Consider the following 13,275-nt stretch of genomic DNA (forward strand, 5'->3'; position numbering starts at 1 on the left):
ACTAACACTCCTCTTTTCTTGATCTTGTAAGCCTTGGTATCATTGCTACTACTTGGTTGACCTTTAGCATCTTGTTCAGTGTTGGAAAGAATGACTTGTAGTTCTTCCTCTGCAGGCTGCCCTCTAGTCTCATCTTCATAGTTCCATAGCCTCCACTGGTGCAGAGTGCCTCCTACTACTTCTGCTCCTTTCCCTCTTTTCCAGGGAGTTTCCTTCTCATTTTCCCTTCCCTCCTCTTCTGCCCCAGCTTGCTGTTGCTCTTCTAGCTTCTGTACTACTCTTAGCTGTTGAAGTTTTATTGCTCTGTCTAAAAAACTCTTCATCTTCGTTTCTTCCCCTGAGGGTGGACACTTGCTGCTCTTGTGCCGTCACGTTTTTTAACAGGGCTACTAGCTTGCAACTGTTGCACGTTAATCTCAGGCAAAAACAAACAAACAAACAAACATTGCACAGATGTTGCAGGCACAAAAATTCTCAGCCCATGCTTTCTGCTACATTTTTTATTATACCTTACTGGGCCTGTTGTAACAACCCGTGTTTTCTTCTGTCTTCCCTGAAGGTTAACAACACAGTCCAGCAGTAAAAGGGAATGTGTTACAAGGAAAAAAACAAGGGAGCGGGGAGAATTGGGGACCTCACTTTCCAAACTCTGCCACCAGACTCCTGTTCACTCACCCTGATTGCTTGCTCTGTGGGAGCTTGGTTGCTTGTACTCCGTGGTCCCTAGACCAGCTGGAGCAGCTTCCTCTCATTTGCTCAGCTAGGAGTCAGGAACCAGAATGAATCTCCCACCCAGAGGGCTGCTGATAGTCTTCCTAATGGTTACACCACATAGCATATTTTCTCTCTTGTAAATGATTAACTGGATTTGGATTTTCTGATGCAATACTGCAGGGGCTGTAGATTTAACCTCAAATGAAATATAAAATGCATTTCTTTAAAACTACATTTAAAAGCTATTTTGACATGAATGTAATATATTGAACATCTGTTCCCTGTTTGCTTTTTCTCTGCTTCCTTGTTCCAGGGATTCTAGGCAGCCTATAGTCCTTTCAATTTGTTTGAGCAGTAAAGTTGACTTTCCTCAAAAGTAAAGTCTATAGCAATTGTCCTAACGTGTGTATTTTTTCATTTGAGCATACATTCCAGGCACTTCTGAAAGATTATTCTCTTTTAGGCCTCATTTGGATGAGCCAGTCCCATTGTATGAAGCTAAAGTTTCTATGGAAATGGTTCAGAAAAATCAAGCAAGAAAAAGACAAGTTGTCCAGCTCTGAAGTTTCTAAGGCATCATGAAAGAAAAATAGTGAACTGTTCTAAATTGCATATTTGTGAAGTATTCTTCAATAACTTCCAGATAATTTGTAGTTACTGATTGATGATTATTTAAAATATTGGGAGAGAAACTGAAGTTTCTGATCCATTAGATTTACTACTGTGTCTAAAATGTTAGTTACCAACTTTCTCATATTTGCCCTCCTTTCTTCCCCTTCAGAAGTAATTCCTGTGAATAGAAGACACAGCATTTGTATTTGTTTACTGTATGACTTTTTGTATTCACCGTTTGGGACTTACATGCTATATCAGATGAAGGAGGGGGAAAGTCTTACTAAAAGGGGGGAAGAGTGTCACTGGAAAACTATTAACATGGGATTCTCAAAATGCCTTCTTAACCTTATTTTATTGTTGTTTTTACTCTAATGTCAGTTGTGCTTCTTGCTAGCAGTAGCAATATAAAATAAAGATATAGTATGAGCAAAATGCCATTAACTTAAATTCCCATTTTAACTGTACTTTATAAGTGCATTCCTTGACTTGTAAAATGTTGTTTCATTGTCAGTTAAATTTCAAGTCAATTCACCTGGAAAAAAGGTACAATAAAATCGTACTGTCTAAATACATGAATATGGCATCTAATACTTTGAAAAGGAATAACTTACAAAATGCAGTGTGAAGGGCATTATTTTCCTTGCTACAAATGTTGTAAAATGTGATTTTTTTTCATAACAGTATCAGAACATTGAAGAAACATGACCAGATTCACTGCAATGACACAACTGACCTGAAGGCTTCTCCACATGCCACAGCCACAATGGTATACTTTTTGTACTGGAAACAGTTATTAGTAAAGGTTCTAACTTGTGAGTTAAGCTTTGCCCCTTTTCTTTTCCTGTTTTAAGTGTTTGAAACATTAACCTTCTTTATCACCAAGGAACACTTTCAACCTCAAATGTAGTCCAGTACCCAAGTAGGTAGGTATAGGATTGCATTCTAAGTAATACACTCACATATACAGTACTAACTATAAATTACTACACCATATTCTTTAATCCTAACCAGATAGCAACTATGCCATCTAAAACTCTGGTGTCAGTCGCCTTATTCCTTTCCTGAAAAAACAATGGCAAATATGAGATTAAGTGTGGCATAAGCTTTAATCAACTAGACCTTTCCCCCGCCTTTTTGTTAAAGATCTGCAGTTATCTTCCGTTGGCAAATATATTTGTAAACAGTGGGCTTAAACTCCGGAAGACACTGGACGGTTGCGCAGAAATGTCGCAAGTCACTTGCCAAGTCGCAGGATCTCATTTTGGGCATGCTCGGGAGCTGCTGTTGATCATTAAATTATCTTTTTCATTACGCTCTAGAACTGCGAACGCTGATGCTCGGTCAGGGACTGGCGCTGAGCCACGCCCGCCGCCCCCGCTGGGCCGCGCACGCTGCCGGGCGCTGAGGCAGGCCGGGAGCGCCGGGATGCTCGTTTGCGATTGGCTGGCTGCAGCGCGGGCGAGCCGAAAGGCCGCAAGGGCGGAGCTGTGCGTTACGCGCGGGATTCGCGGCCAGCGCTCGTGATGGGCTCTGTCGTCCCTGGTTATTCCCCGGGCTTCAAGAAGCCCCCCGAGACGTTGCGGCTGAAGAGGAAGCGGTCCTGGAAGAGCGTGGCGGCCTCCATCTCTGCGGAGTCTCCCGCGGCCACAGCCCAGCAGGATGCCACGCTCTCCCCGCGGCCCTACCCGGGCAGTCGTAGGCGCAATCCCTTCTCAAGCATGGAGAACACCCCTCGGCCTCCACCGGCGCCCAGGCCGGCGCATTCTCCCGTCGGGAAAGCAGCGGGCGCGGAGTGGCTAGTAAGCGGGAGCGACGCTCGCCGATCTCCCAGCCGACAGGTAAGGGGGCCTCTCGCCCTGGGTAGCTTTTTCAGAGGCTTAACTCCGCGACCAGTGGGAGGCCGGAGGGCGGCAGAGCTCTTGGCGATCCCACGCAGTGTTTTAGAGCGCACCTCTAGGCAGCATTGACACGGAAAAAATACTGGCTGGGGCGCGGTCGTAGGCTTCTCTATCCAAACATGCCTAGGATTGCTCCATTCACCCCTCTTTTTTCGTTTTCAAGATTAGCCCATATTTTCTCTCCTCTGGTGGGGATGGGGCTAGTTGATAACTCAGCAATCATTTTCCGTGATTGCTAACGTTGCAGTATATGCATTTATCCGTAGAAGTCTATCTTGAGGACCAGGACCAGTTTTAACAAACATTCAGGTGTTAAGCAGGCCTGTTAGCCCATAATTCTATGTACAGTTTCGCAGTGCTCATCATATTGACATTAGTGGGGTTCAGGCTTGGCAATTGGAAAACAGAGCTTACTAAAATAATATGTAATAGCATTAATGTATTGAAAATAAGTTTCAAGCTGTAGAAGAAGAGGGTTGAACTATTAAGGTAGTATAGTTGAGTCTAGAGAGGCAAGGCAAACGCTATTTTGGGATGCATAAACAGAGGTATCGCTTCCAGAAAAAGAGAAGTATTCATTCCACTGTACTCTGCACTAGTCAGTTCTCACCTGGAATACAGCATTCAGTTTTGGGCACCCAGGTTTCGAAAGGATGCCAAAAAATCTGAAGAAAGTTCAGAGGAGGGCAGCAAGGATGATACAGGGCCTGAAAACTTAAGTCTTTTGAGGAGAGACTGAAAGGACTGGGCCTGTTCAGCTTTGGGAAAAGGAAGAGTAGAGGTGACATGATAGCACTGTACACCTACCTGAAAGTCTGTCACAGAGAAGAAGGAAAAGACCCCCATCATCCCAGAGTGTAGGACACAGAACAATGAACTGAAACTACAGTACACCAGGTACAGGCTAGACACAAGGAAGAACCTCCAAACTGCCAGAGCGTTGTGACAGTGGAACCAGTTGCCAAGAACGATTGTGTGCTCTTCCGCACGGGAGACATTCAAGAAGAAGCTAGACAGTTGGGAAGATGTAACTGGCGACCTGCACCAGCAGCAGTTTGGGCGCAATGGCCTTCTTGGCCCCTTCCTTCCTTATTATGCTATGTCTCTATGACCACTGTCTAAACTTTCTGAAGAAAGCAGTGTTTGGTTTTTGCTAAATGGATATGTAAGACCCTGAAGCTTATGTTTTACTTACCCATATATAAACTTGATGTGAGACGTTATCTGTTTGCTTACTTTTTAGTGTAGTAGCTTCATAAGATAATTGGACAGTGAGTTTCTTATACTGTGCTATTTGCATACATTGGGGTTTTTTTCCCTGAGAAGGAGAAGGATTTATTTATTTAGGAAATTTATAGGCCATCCATCACTGTCGTCTCTGGCCAAAACCAAGCCAAAGTTAAATCCTTTTATGCCCCTTTGATACTGATGGTAGATACTTGAGCACTAACTTCACTCTTACATGGAAATTGATGAGTGTCATAATTTTGACTAAACGCCATATTTATTTGGTAATTTTATAACAAAAATAGGCATTTATTTAGCAAACATTTTAAGTAGATACCGTATTGAAGTAAGTTGAACTAGCAGTTTATTAACATAAAGTTCAGAATGTTTATTAAATGTTAAGGGATGAACACACAAAATTGCTTAAACTTTTTTTGTTAAAAGCTGCGATAATTTTTGTTGTGTTCATCAAATAATTTTTTTCATTTGCACAACTTTTTCAGTTGGTAAATGGTCTTCAGGAAGACAGATCTGTCTGGAAAGAAGAGTTTTCTGAAACAACAGCTGTTGGCTCATTTATTAATGTAAGAATTATTTTAAGTGCAGAATGTCTAAATATCAACATATTAAACATTTTATCATACAGTGCCAAATCCTCATGCCTTTTACACATGCTACCATATGGTACTCTGCATGCAGGAATTTTAGGGCACGAAATACTCTCTCCATAAGCAGTATGCTTGCAAACAGAAAGGTGTGCTTACAGAACCAACTGTATGAGTCCAATAGACTATGGAAGGAACCAAATGTGCTAGGCTGTTGTTTTGTTTACAGGAAAGCAAGACTATCAAAAGTGTAAATCTGTGTGAGAGAAGAAAAATTTGTAGTTGATGTTGGAAGGGAGGTATCACCTCCTGTATGGAATAGGCAGAGAAACTGGTAACTAAGAGTTATAAGGGATTAGTGTGAACTAGAGTTCACTATGGGTAGTTATGGAGGGAGTGAGAGAAATAAACTTACCAAAGGATGGGTGGAGTATTCATACAATTCATTTATGAGGATTATTTATTTTGTCAAAGCAATGGTCAACCTGTTTAAAGATATCTTTTTTGTTAGTGGTGGTTATCAAAATTTTGTGCCCATTTTTCTTTGGCTAATGTGCTCTCTGTCTGCAGCAGTGAAATATACCTCTTAGTTTTAAATTTTTTTTGAGCATCCATCTTTCTTTGCTATTGTGTGGTAAGGCTTTCCTTGAGTTTCAGACACAGTTAAATATTGCCCTTGGCTAGTTTAAGTTGCAGATTTAACACTATACTGTGGTTAATCTGCTCCCCAAGGAAATATGCCTGGTGCCAAAAGGTGCCAGGTTAAGACATTCTTATTTTCTCACAGTTTTAATTGCTGATTGTGATTTTATTGCTCTTAAACTATTTAGTTCAGGCGGAATGGACATTATGTTATTATGCATTGCTTTGTTGTTGTTTTATTATGGCCTGTAAAATATTTTTGTTACATTGTTGTTTTGGGACAGGGAAGGTTGTTTAAAATTATTTTTAAACTGATTGTTATTAATTTTTAAAAGTATATTTTGTAAACCATTCTGAGAGTTCATCTAATAAAACGGTGTAGAAATACTTTAACTAAATAATAACTAAAATAATGACGAAAAGGGACAACAGCCTTCTTCTTAATTGCCAGCTGCTGGCATTATAATGAACTAGGTGCTTCCTGGTAATTTGTTTGATATTTATATTTTGCAAGGACCCACATCTGGCCCCTCCCAGTACTGATGTTTCTTCCTCACCAAGTTATGAATTTCCTGTGGACTGGAGTATTAAAACTCGCCTTCTATTCACGTCTTCTCAAAACTTTGCATGGGCAGATCACCTAAAAGCACAAGAAGAATCTCAAGGATATATCCAGCATTGCAGAGCAGCAGTAATAAATTTGCCTCAGAGTATTCCGGTAACTCCTCCAGTTTAACCCTTGATTAGAATACTAGACCTGAGAAACTAAGGTCCTAACTTGAAATAGATAAGGGAAAGTTCACACTTTCCACAACTATTTCGCTTGCAGTGATTTACTAATATTGACACAGTAAATACTTTAAAAGTGTGAACCAATCAGCCAGTCATGTCTTCCTATCATGTATCTCAGTATTTGGAGATATTGTTGAGCAAGACAATATGGATATTTTCTTTTAAATGGGATGTGGGATCCATTCATATCTAGGTCAATGAAATCTTTCTGGTAATTTTAAAAATCTGAGAGAGGTGTCCTAAAATAGATTTTTCCAGTGATATTGGTGAGGAGGACTTTGTGATTTACCATGCTGACTTTATTCAGAATCTGGGATGACTTTGGGATTTGACCTCTCTTTTGGAATGTTTTTCATGTAAATTGGGATGAAGTTTTATTGCAGTTGCTGCTCACATTTGTGTTAAATTGTGGCATGTCCCAGAGTTTGATATACAACTTAATACGTACTAAGTTTCTCAATATACTTTTATTAATCCCTTTAATAATTGCTTACATGAGCTGGTGACCTAAAATACATTTTGAAGTCCTGATTTCAACAGGAAATCTGTTTGATATCTTAGGAACCAAAGCTCTCCACAGAACTTCGATGTGCTTTCCAGCAAAGCCTTGTTTATTGGCTACATCCTTTTCTACCATGGCTACAACTGTTCCCTCGTATTGGAGCAGATAGAAAAATGGCAGGAAAAAATAATATGTGGTCCTGTGATGATGCACTCCAACAAATCCTCATGCGTGAATGGTAAGCTGAAATGAATAGAAATGCATATCTCTTTACTTAAGTAGCATATTTTGCTGGTGTTCTAGAGCAGTGGAAAAAAATTCTTCAGAAAGGTTCCATGACCAAAATAGTTTGGAAACTGCTGTTCCTAGAGTATTTTTTCATAATACTCTAAAACACCAAATGATCTTTTCTATGACACTGTATAAATTGGTTTGATGAAATGTATTATCAAGCAGTTGATTGTCTGCAAAGAAAAAAGTAGATTTAAGTCTGTAAAGCTAAATATGTGAGTGCATGCAAAAGCCTAAACACCTCCTCTCGCAGGCATTAAAAAGTTGTTTGTGAGAGATCTAAAGCAGAGAAATCACGAGGGAGGTGGTACTTCGTTCTCGCCTGCATCTCATTCCCTTGTTCTCAAGCAGCCTTCTGCCATATAAAATGCCAACATCAGATCCTTTCTGTTACGACTTCTTGATAAGATAAGGTTTTGTGAGTGGATGTACTTACTCTATGATGCAATTAGTATTTCAGTGCCATATTGTTATGCAAACTTCTGATCTAACTTTCTTAGGAATGTTTTAAATATATGTTTCCTCTTATTTTTGCTGGAATTTATAGTCACCCACAAAAGGAGGCTAGGAAGCAAACAGCAACCTTTGGCTATTCCCCTCTACCCACTGACCTCTCATGCACTTCTGTTTATTCATTTGCTACAGTCATATCCTGTCTTGTCTTCCCAAGAGCCCAAGGTGGTATTCATGATCCTCCTTTCTATTTTATCCTTATAACAACCCTGCAAGGTAGGTTTGACCTTGCTGAGAGTCAGTAACTAGCCCAGAGTTTCCCCCAGTCCTAATATTGGAATTGGCTCCCCTTACCCTACTAGTGCCTCCACTAGAGTAGTTAATGGGTTGGGCATTTTGGTCCCAAATCTCAGGCCTTTATGCATAACACATTTTAGTTTGCATTGGAGCATGTTCATGTTGTTCCCTTGGCCACATCATTCCCATTGACTACCAGGACCTTTAGAACAGCATTCATGGCCATTCCCTTTACATCTCTGTGTTTGATCAAAGGCTGTATCTGCTCCGTGCCAAAGAAGCAAGGGCACATGCATAGAATTTCTCTGCCAGGAAAAGCAGAATTACTGCCTAGAAATTATGGAGGGCTCCAGACTGAAAAAGTCCGCTGTAATTGCTGCTGTCACAGGAAGGACCCTGTAGGGAAATATTTAGGCATTCTCTGTATGGGTTAAAAAGGGCAGTGTGCAAAACTTAGACAAGTAGATGCAAGGGATAATAATAAGGATCAAATAACTGTGAGCCAGTGTAGTGTAGCAGTTGGACTGAGACATGGAAAATTTGGATTCTAGTCCCCACTCAGTCATGAAGTTCTACTGGGCTGTCACAGACTGTCAATTTAACCTACCTCACAGGGTTGTGAGGATAGTATGGAGAGAAGGATCACATAAGCCACCTTGGAGTCTTGCAAGAAGAAAAAAAGATGGATATAAGTGTGATGTAATAATATTGTGTGTGTATGTATGTGTATTATTAAAGTAGATTTATGTTCAGATTTGTACCACTACCCAGAAAATATATGACATAGTGTCAGCAAGAAACTTGATATAAATAAGCCTTTTTTCCTTGTAGATGTAAATCATAGATTAACTCACCTTGCTTTGAATTTATCCACCTTGAGAGTGGAATTTTTTAACTTAATTGTGATGCTTCCAAAATGATCATGTTTCTTTAACTTTCAGGTCTCTCAGTTTTACATCACTTTATAATCTGCTCAGAGCCAAACTGTGTCCCTATTTCTATGTTTGCACTTACCAGTTCACTGTGCTATTCCGTGCAGCAGGTTTTGCTGGAAGTGATACAATCACAGCATTAATTTCTCCCACAACCAGAGGCTTAAGAGAAGCTATGAAAAGTGAAGGTAAAAGACAGCTATCTTAAGGTCTGAATGATTTTTAAAGCCCTCAGATATACCTAAGGCATGCATCAATGATTTGCATTCCTTCCCTCCTTTTCAGGTATTGAATTTTATTTACCGTTTCAAGAAGTTAGAAAAAGAACATGCAATGTTGTGGCATCCCACTTAGAAACAGGACTTCCTGACCATTATGAAACAACAGACAAAAATGTTGAGAATAAAGAGTAAGTAGTATGTTTACCTAATGCTTACCTTATGAGGCCTTATCATAGTGGATTGCAAGTATATTATGGTGCATTAAAGCGGTATTTCTTTGCATAGGGGGCAAGGGATGAGTGGTGGTGGTGACAATGACGACGACGACGACGACGGATTTTCATGGTTGGAAGAGATGGGAGTTCAGGACAAAATTAAAAAGCCAGAGACAATTTCTATCAAACTGTATCCTTTTAGTATTGAGACACTTTATTCAGCAGTTTACAGCTGCACATGTTGGTCAGCGAAAATATGTACCTTCTAACAATCAAGACGTGATATATCTACGAGGGGCAGGTGCCTCCTCTTTAAGAGGGCAGCAGTCTTTCTGGTAGCCACACCAGTAGTCATTCAGTAGAAAAAACATTGATGTGGCAGGGATGCATGCATTGACAACTGTGTTGCATGGCAACTTTGGCAGTGGATGAGTTGCTAATACAGCAAGATTTTAAATAAATATATTTAAATAAGTAGAATACAGTACAATCTTTCTTAAATAAGAGAACACAAAATGTCTACTGCCTAAAACTTAAAGTCTGTATTCAAATAGTGTTAAAAATTCAAAAGTGTCACCATGTAATCCTATTTAGGTTTAGATAAATAGAAAAAAGTCTTACAATGGTCAGCATACTTCTGGCTGGACAAGCTAAGAATTGTAGGATTTTTTCCTGTCTAAGCATGTATAGAATTGCCTTAAAATGGTTCTTGCCTTTTCACTTCAGTGAAAGGTGAAATGTGTATTTATCCTTTAATAGCTGAACAAGTTAAATAGTGATCTAGCTGGTGACTTCTGTTGTCCTCCACAGATCTATCATTACATCTTCTGCAGTTGCTCCCCACCAAGTTAACAAGCAACACATCAGAAAAATACAGCAATACAAGGAAAAGTGCATCTAGTATATAATAATGTGAAATTACACAAAAAAACAGAAAAAAACATTTGCTTCTATGGATATTAGATGGAACTTTTAACTTTGGCTTGAACTAATGAGAGTTTTTTACAATTACTGTATTGTTGTCATGTTTGTTTTCTTTGACATTCTGTCTATATAGTTCTAAAGAAAGAAATGAGATAAAAATGGATCACAAGCCTCAGTCGGTTGTGTTAGTGAAGGGATCCAATACCTTCACTTTGCTAAACTTCCTAATAAATTGCAAGAGTTTGGTGGCTTCTGTGGGCCCTCAGGCTGGCATCCCTCCAACATTGCTATCCCCAGTTTGTTTTAGAGGTGCAACTATGCAGACACTCAAGGTAAACAAAGCATTGCAACATGGTTTTAAAAAAGTGCCCATCTGATAGTTTGTGATCAAAGAACATTGGATCAAATGCAGAATCCGCTTTCAGCAGGGAGAACTCCTTCGTATCCTGCCTGTGTTTCTTTGCTCATTTTACCAACAGATACATATGCAGCCTATTTCATTCCTTTAACCCACCCCTCACAGAAATTGTTAGGGGCCCTGCCCAGTAACTTCACTGTGTCAGTTTTTCCTGGTGTACTTCAGATTTGTTTTGACTGCAACCCCCATTGTCCTTCAGCATTGACTGTGCTGACAGGGACTGATGGATAGAGCAGTAAGTTAACTTGAGCTGAAGAGAGGCTGGGGAATGCCTTTGGTTTTAGAGGCAGCCTTTAGGTGCTTCATAGATCATTTCCCTCATACTTTCAGACATTGTCAGCTTTCCTGGCTTAGCTTGTGCATATCCTGACAGATGCCTCCTCACACCAAACCAAGGATGGGATATTGGACACTTGCTGCAAATGTTTCATCTTGTTTGATACAACAAAGGCAGCCATTACTTGTCATTTAGCTTCCCCAAGTCCAAATATGATGCAGTCTGCTCTTACACCTATGTGTACATATTGTGCACTGTTAAGTACTTTGGAACTTAAGTGGACAGTTGAGATACATCATCCTTTAGAACGTGGAATGGGTGGGCTACGGTTGGCAACTATTCCCTTGCCTGCAACTGTTCACCCACCATAAAGTCGACACAGTGCCTACATCAGGCACCTCTTACCAGGGTGCTCACGCATTTGGTTTTAGTTTCAGTACAAGGTGGTTTGCAGCTGTAGTAGGTCCATTTTTTTTCTGGATTATATTTGTTCAACTTTTTTCTTATTCATGGAAATATGACTCCAAATCAGTTTATTTGGACCTTCATTTCTTGTCACTTCCTCTCAATTTTTTTTTTGGTGGAGTTGATCCACTCATGTTTTTAAAAACAAGGCTGTATTTTTGTTATAATGAACCTTTGTTGTAATGTTCAATCCTGTTTCTAGGCCCGAACCATAAATGCAAGAACACAAATCAGCACACATTACAAGGATATATTTACTTTGGAGATCACAGGCCCTGTCATGCCTCATTCTCTACATTCTTTGTCCATGGTGCTAAAATCTGCTCAGAAGGGATCTTTTTCTGCTGTGTGTTATACAAATGAACCAACAGCTGTGTTCAACATAGATATTAGCAATGGTCAGAACATAAAGGAGGTAAGTCTATTTGTGCCCACAATTGAAAACTGATTGCTGAGTAAAGAAGAGGAATGATACTAATCTTTAAATTGTATTGTGCTGACCAGTTTCCTACAGAGGAGAAAAGGTGTAGAGTTGATTACTCAGTGAAAAACAGTCATCCTGGTGAAGCATCCTTTTCCAATATGTCAATGTTTTGTAAATCTCTATTTGAACAGGAATCAATCAGGAAAGACCTTTGCAACTATGGATTGCACCCAAACACTTTGGATCAACTCAGACTTTATTCAACATTAGGAAAGTCTTCAATAAAGCATCTAGAAATGAATGATTATTTCTATACATGGAAAAGCTAAGCAAGAACTACGAATTGCTGTATGTGTTCCTTAAAACATTTGTTGCTATTATGCCCATACAAAATGGCTCATGAGGAAGAATATCTTAATGTACGAACTTTAAATTCAGCTCAGGTTAACTTTCATTACCTGAAAACTGCTCATTCCTGAATGCCACTAAGGACCACCATCCTGCCTGCTGCTGCCAAAAATTGTGTGGCATGGTGGCAGAACATGGAAGCCTCCAGGGACCCAATTTTGCTTTTAAAATATATAGGCTGCCTGTGCACCTTGTTTTTAGGTAAAATTGCTGAGGTTTGTGCAAAGTCAGTAGGAGCCTCTCTCACCTTTCTCCTAAAACAGCTGTTTATTTTTCAGATTTGTAACCTCTTCTTTGTATAGTTTTAAATTAAACTTTACAACTAAGAAATTTGTATGTTTTCTTTGAACGAAGTGAGACTTTGAGATACATAATAGCACAGGAGAGAACAAATGTTTATATGGTAATAAGCAAAGTGATAGCATTTTTAAAAAGATTAATACTGTGTCAGACCATCTTTCTCTAAAAGTGAGCCCTTGAAAGGTACAAAAATTCACAGATCATTTCCGAAATTTAAGTTATCAGGTAATATGTGTATACAAATGTATTTTTCATGTAAAAATAGTGCTGGAAGAACAATTTTTATGAGCACCTGAGGTCAGGTTTTTGTGTGTATTTTAAGTACCTGTCAGAATGGCAATTTTCATAGTAAATAGCAAAGTCAGTGTGGCATACAGTTAAGAATCTAGCTCAGGCCTGTGTTTGAACAGTACTAGTTGATCAAAGATGCATTTTCATGTTCTGCAGAAGTCACTCTTAGATAGCAGTTGGCTGGAACTTCAGTTATAATTTTGTTAACATTCATGGTTCCATCCTGCACTTGAAACTGTTTATTGGCTTTCCTACAGTGTACACCATTAACTTGATGTGAATACAGCTATTATGAGATTTTATTAAAACCACCATAAGAATAGTACAGCTTCATAAAGCATGAATGCCTGAGGATGCCAAACAT

The 13,275-nt window shown here is 39.5% G+C and overlaps 2 protein-coding genes across 9 annotated transcripts in view; both read left to right on the plus strand.

The window, feature by feature from the left end:
* CRYZL1 (crystallin zeta like 1) overlaps positions 1-1,901 on the plus strand; it is a 34,824-nt gene extending 32,923 nt beyond the window's left edge. For 6 of the 7 annotated variants that reach the window (XM_044442103.1, XM_044442099.1, XM_044442104.1 and 3 more), the window contains one exon: positions 1,178-1,901. In XM_044442103.1, coding sequence (XP_044298038.1) covers positions 1,178-1,277 — 100 coding nt within the window. In that variant the 3' untranslated portion in view covers positions 1,278-1,901. The remainder of the gene's footprint in view (positions 1-1,177) is intronic. The other variant, XR_006415901.1, reaches the window with a different exon arrangement.
* Positions 1,902-2,029: 128 nt separating this feature from the next.
* Positions 2,030-12,650, plus strand: DONSON (DNA replication fork stabilization factor DONSON). Of its 2 annotated transcripts, none has more exons than XM_044442097.1 (10): positions 2,030-3,167; positions 4,958-5,038; positions 6,216-6,419; positions 7,055-7,233; positions 8,978-9,156; positions 9,254-9,377; positions 9,475-9,594; positions 10,462-10,660; positions 11,691-11,903; positions 12,104-12,650. In XM_044442097.1, the coding sequence occupies exons 1-10, from the start codon at positions 2,853-2,855 to the stop codon at positions 12,239-12,241; spliced, it is 1,752 nt and encodes a 583-aa protein (XP_044298032.1). In that variant the 5' UTR covers positions 2,030-2,852; the 3' UTR covers positions 12,242-12,650. The 2 variants fall into 2 exon arrangements, with proteins under 2 accessions (XP_044298032.1, XP_044298033.1); XM_044442098.1 differs by having other exon boundaries at positions 2,030-2,095.
* The last annotated feature ends 625 nt before the right edge of the window (positions 12,651-13,275 follow it).

The sequence above is a fragment of the Varanus komodoensis genome, unplaced genomic scaffold, assembly GCF_004798865.1.
Source record: "Varanus komodoensis strain SLA01 unplaced genomic scaffold, ASM479886v1 scaffold4, whole genome shotgun sequence".
Taxonomy (NCBI): Eukaryota; Metazoa; Chordata; class Lepidosauria; order Squamata; family Varanidae; genus Varanus; species Varanus komodoensis.

Excerpts from the sequence above, each read along its gene's own strand:
- DONSON (XM_044442097.1), top strand. The coding sequence starts at position 2,853 with ATGGGCTCTGTCGTCCCTGGTTATTCCCCGGGCTTCAAGAAGCCCCCC. Across the intron at positions 5,039-6,215 it reads CTGTTGGCTCATTTATTAAT|GACCCACATCTGGCCCCTCC; the intron begins GTAAGAATTATT and ends ATATTTTGCAAG. Across the intron at positions 9,595-10,461 it reads GAGACAATTTCTATCAAACT|TTCTAAAGAAAGAAATGAGA; the intron begins GTATCCTTTTAG and ends CTGTCTATATAG.